The following is a 6,000-nucleotide window of genomic DNA, read 5'->3' on the forward strand; positions in this document are numbered from 1 at the left end:
TAGAATGTTGAAAAAGGAACTTCTTTGTACAAATGCTCAAATAATGCTGGATAACATGAATCAGCAGGTTTGCACAAACTTGTCCATGCAGACATTATAAACATGAAATATTAAACTTCCTGCTATTTTCAAATTATGCTGATAACATAATTGCTAATAAATAATATGTCATCGATTGTGAAAATGCTCAAATATTTTTACAAATAAATTAATAAACTGAACAATATAATATATACGACCAAATCACATTACTGTAAAAAAATAAATAAAATAAATCGAAGATTTAAATAAAACAATTTATTAGAGTACGTTTTCTAAGAACATACTATTCAATGTGTTACTTTTCGTTTCTATGTAATTATTTGTGGAATTTACTAGCAATATCTGAGTGAAGACTGTTTCGAAGTAAATCCTATTTTCTTTAGTGACCTGTCCACACAGGTAAGAGCGCACTCGCGCGCACAGGTGCATCTCCGTGTACGCGGCGTGACCAACAACAGCGCGCGTCCACCTGAGTGTGCAGGCATGAATGAACACACACACACACACACACACCGGTGTGTTAATAAGCTGTCATCATAAACAACATGCGGTTGATTGAGTAATCACGGCTTTACCCGCGAGCCCTCCTCCGCCGTCTCCGTGGCCCTTTCTCTTCTGCAGGATGAAGTAGGGATTCGCTCTCTCTGTCATCCACAGCGCGCTGGCCAGCAACACCTCCTCAGGGTTCACCCACATCTTCTGCTCGGGCTCCTCACGAGGACATCAAACAAACCTCAGATGCGTGGTCCAGTATGGAGTCGCCGTCCTGAAGCTTATCCAAGCGTCACAGCGATAATATAGGGAAGCGACGGCAAACGTATCAGCTGTCAGTAGAATATAACACTTACTGTACCGTGCATAAGGATAAATATTAAAATATACAGTCCTCCTGGAGCTCCTTGAGACGCGCGCGCACCTCACACTACACAAATAACAGCATTAACACCTTTCTTAAAGGACGACAGCGGCTCCAGCGCCTGACGATGACTGGACTGATGTATTCCGGCAGCACGCAAAATAAACAATGCCTGACAGTTCTGCCGTGCTTCAATGATGCTTAACTCACTAGCGCCACTGCAGAGCGCGTCACGGGCAGGCCATTGTGACGTCACGGCGGTGGGCGGGGAAGCACGTTGATCATAAACAAAAAAATGACTGACAATTCATTTTGACTAAACTAAAATGAAAAAAAATAGTTTAGGTGGCTTAGGATTACAAACTGGGTTCAACTAAGTTGTCACGATCAATAATGTTTAATAAATAAATCAATAATAATGAATACACACACACATACAGTTTAAAAACGATTAATTCTTAAAATAAAAAATAATTAAATAATTCTATTTTTCATATATATAAAATTTGTATATATACATATAATACTTTATTATAATATATAATATCTACAAGTTATATGATTATATAATTTATAATCATAAGAAAAGTAGTATATATGAATGTATATATATATATATATATATATATACACACACACATATACATACATATATTTCTCTCTCTATATATATATAGACGTGTGTGTGTGTGTACATTATACATAATTTTTTTAATATATACTCTAAATATAGTATAATTTTTCTATACTTCAAATACAAAGTATATATATAATGTACATATTTTTTCAATTGTAATATATATAATATACAGGATTATATATACTTATATAATTTATAACAAGAAAGTAACCTTTTATATCATGTTTGGCTAATTGGCTGATTTTCAAATAAATAATCATATCATGCTTGTCATCTGATTTTAAGTTTTACAGCAAAAGGACACAATTTCTATTTTTGTAATTGACTTTTTATCAGGTTCATCGGGTTGAGGTGAAGCTTCATAAATAGGTCAAGTAAATAAAGCAGTGGCTGATGTTTGCACGAGGTGTTTCCCCATCGCTCGTCTGTGAAGGATCAGATGCAGTTTGGCTAACCGCTGTATCTGTAGGTTTAACACCCCTGCTCGGCATCACAGGTGGGACAGGCTGAAGTTCAAAAGGATGAAGCAAAACAACCGCATAAACACCCACAGCGACAGCTTCACAGCAGGAAAACAGAGGTGCGAGCGGCCATCATTACTGCACTGCTGCTCTGGTGGTTTGTCAGCCGCTGCTGGGTGAGAGGCTGCAGGAGATCGAGCTCTTTCCTAAACCAGACCACAGGAAACTCAACTGGAAAGTGCGGTGAACTTGGAATAAGTGATCATGTACAGTCAGACACAGTCACACGGCGCTGTGTTGTCATGCTTAGATTATAGCTTAAAGGGGTCATATGATGTTGCTAAAAATAACATTATTTTGTGTATTTGGTGTAATGAAATGTGTTTATGTGGTTTAAGGTTCAAAAAACACATTATTTTCCACATACTGTACATTATTGTTTATCTTCTATGCCCCGACTTTTTGAAACGTGTTGATTTTTACAAAGCACATCGGACTGAAAAGCGAGGTGTGCTGTGATTGGCCAGCTATCCAGTGTAGATATGTGGGGGCGCGTTAGAACGAGCCGTTTTAGGAGGGCGTGGACAAGTCTTAACTTTTATAAAGAATATCTCTTTGGATTTGAGACTTTAGTCTTTGCAACTTTACAGATCTTCTTTATGTACCAAGAGCTTGTAACACTCCAAAGAGAAAGGAAAAATTGAAATCGCATCATATGACCCCTTTAAAGATAATAAAAGGAGTCTGTTACAACTTAGCCAATCAGAATTTAGTATTCCAGAGAGCCGTGTAATAAATTATACAGAACAAAAGCAGGATGTTATGTGTGCTCACGTCAACATGGACAATTTTATAATTCCAACAAATCATACAAATATTTCTTACAAAATACCCTTCAATGGTGAAGTCTGTGGAGATTCTGTCAGCTCTGAATGACTCATTTGTGTTGCATTTCTCACTTCATTAAGAAAATGTGGGACTTTTCTGTGTTACATGTGGAACTAACTCGCTTTTCAGAGACAAACAGATAAAAAAAATCCTAAATGACGCACTGCAAGCATTACATCAAAATAACGATAAGTCAGAAACAGAACAGAACAAGAAAGGTTTTATTTGGATGTCATGCTGACTTCAACCTACACAGTAAATTAACCTAGGCCTATATATCATACATGAATCTCTAAGGCCTGTAATGTTAGAATAACTTTTAGCAATATTACAAGATGAACACTTACTGAACTGAAGCAACTTTGGTTTACTTAATTATCCATACAGAAATAGCTATTTTAGAAAAATCATATTAAAATGTGAGTATCAAATATCTTTGAGGAACATTTATTTGTTATCATCATTGTATTGCATCAGATTATATATATTTGCCCCCACATTAAAAACTACAGATCTTTTGATCATAAAACTAAACATTTAAGTCACCTTACAAAGACGTTATTGGGAGATATAGAGTTAAAACTGATATTTACATGTATTTGATGTAAGTAGTCCGCTTTACTGTTATAAAGATCTCACTGATTTACTTTTTCAGACTGCATTACAGGGTTATATTAGGCCACTTATTCCCCAGCTGGCATATTAATACTGTATATGTGTCAATATCACCATAGAGTGCCTTTCAACCCTCACAATACTCAAAAATGTTGGTTTTAATTTCCCATTTGCTTTATGTCATATAAATAGTAGACACTCAAGTACTATAGAAACATATTAGCTTTTTATATTCATATTAGCTAATTATTATTTAAAATATTATTGTAAAATATCAAGATGACAGGGTGGACCAGCACATGACGGGGTGGACACATAATGCAGAACACAAATATGACAATGAAACATTTATTCAACTTCGAAAAAAATAATACAATTTTATTTTCATTTTAGTTTTTAGCAATATTAACTACTCGAGTCTTAAGTGGCTGACAGTGTGGACATTTTGAGCTTCAATTAGCATATTAGCTTACAACAAACTGTGACTAGCTAAATATTTAGTCTGTTTGTTGAAGAGAACTTGGTATATTTAAACTTACATATTTTGAAAATACTGTATTCTAATAACTTCTGGCATATTTTATGCCGACAGGGTGGACATGTTAAGCTTTGGCAGAGCAAGTAAGTAAACTCGGACGAAGAAAATTTGTCAATTGAAAAGTCACCAACTTACTCGCCTCAGCCTTGAAATTCCAGCCACTGAGGAGACAAAACAAAAAGCTGTTGTCCTGATGTCACTAAAGGGGATGGCCTTTTCTTAAAGGGGCGGATTCCCCAATACTACAGGGTGGATTACCATTCAACGGACATGGACAAACTCTTCTTTTTTATTAAATAAAAATATTGTTTTTATTACTAAATGATCAATACACTCAAATTGAGTCATCTCTTATTTAACAAAATATTAGTAGGAGACCAAATTTTTACATTTTATGATTTGACAATATTCTACTATCATTCAAATTGAATGAGCAGTGCATGGGGCATAGCAATATTACACGCATCCTCTTACACAAACCTAAAAAAAAATCTAGAAAATGTATCTAAAGAGCTAAGTAATGCTTTTGTTATGAATATAAAAACTTAGCCTAATAATATAACACACCCTTTCGGACTCGGCGTCATTTTTATGTTAAGTTATCATGGCAAATGAGTTATTTATCTACAGGGTGCCAAAAAGCACCCTACAGTGATATTGACCCACATGTTATTCTGTGTCATTATGAAATGCTTCTGCATGTTCTCAAGGTTAAGCGGTGTGAAAATCCTTGATTGTAGCCTTTACATCAGGTTAGGGGGTGTTTTGAGGGGTTTCTTTATGGCTAATGACTTTTCCCCCGCTAATGTCTGCTCACCACGACAACTCAGAAACGATGAAATCTGTACTTTTTCTCTTTTTGCTCGTATGACTCATCTATAAGAATATATGACTCATAAATATCCTCAATCTGACTGTTAAACCAGAGTGTTCCTGTTTTTGCACCTAGTTAATATTAAAGGACACACGTCTAACACAACAATAACTGTGTTGTCTCGGTGGATGTTTCACTTATGCAGATGCAGAAGTTTGACAGCACACACTTCACATTATCAACAGAAACCAGCTGAGGCGTAAATGTTCTGCTACTGGAAAACCCTGAGAAAAATCACACATATGTACATGCGATCGATGTAAACCTTGTTCAGGCAAGGGACCCTTTAATTGGTGAATGGAGCAGGTGCCTTTTATATTTTACTTATTGTATTATAGATAGGTGTTAGAACATGGCCATTCCCCCAAAAGGCTTAATTATCATAGAAAAGCAGTTTCAGTGTTTCTACACCATTTGAGACGATCACATCCTGAGCAAATGCTCATGTAGAATGGAAACGGGTGTGTGAAACTGAGAGCCATCACAGACAATAAGGTGTCTGGACTTCATTAACATACAGACACAACAGGAAAAACTGCTTTTATTGGGGGCAGAAAACTGAAACAGGATGAAAGGCTTGAGTTTAGGATGTTTGGGGTTTATTCAGCTGCTACTTTGTTACTGCTATGCTGCAATTAACTTCATCATTGAGGTCTTCAATCAAAGTCTTCATCCTTTTTGTCTTATAGTATAATATATTTTAACATGGGAGGGACATGTACATATCTGTGTTATTTTAGTATTATTTATAATCTGTTTTTGTATGTGGGTCAAAGACGTTAAGATGTCCGCATCAAAAGAAATTCTGTAAATCAGGGAAAAATGGTAAATATGATATTTATTTTTTACTCAGAAAAACAAAATTGTAATTAAATTAAACAGACTATTTTTAAATTTTGGGGGGGGGGAAAACAACAACAATTTAAAGCAGTATTACACTTATTGTAAAAACAATCTAAATGGGCAAAACCTAGGATAGTAGCACATTTTAAAAATGTAAAATTACAACTAATTAGTAATTAGTATTAAAGTAATTAGTCTTTTAATATGTCATAAATTGATTTTTGTTGTAAATATGCCTGACAG

General features: G+C 35.2%; 1 protein-coding gene across 1 annotated transcript in view; it reads right to left on the reverse strand.

Annotated features, from left to right (window-relative positions):
* Positions 1-1,046, reverse strand: part of LOC107700882 (TBC1 domain family member 9-like) — a 32,828-nt gene extending 31,782 nt beyond the window's left edge. Inside the window, exon 1 of the mRNA XM_016502713.1 lies at positions 618-1,046. Coding sequence (XP_016358199.1) covers positions 618-738 — 121 coding nt within the window. The 5' untranslated portion in view covers positions 739-1,046. The remainder of the gene's footprint in view (positions 1-617) is intronic.
* Between the last annotated feature and the right edge of the window lie 4,954 nt (positions 1,047-6,000).

This window comes from Sinocyclocheilus anshuiensis, unplaced genomic scaffold (assembly GCF_001515605.1).
Source record: "Sinocyclocheilus anshuiensis isolate Anshui unplaced genomic scaffold, SAMN03320099.WGS_v1.1 scaffold1127, whole genome shotgun sequence".
NCBI lineage: Eukaryota > Metazoa > Chordata > Actinopteri > Cypriniformes > Cyprinidae > Sinocyclocheilus > Sinocyclocheilus anshuiensis.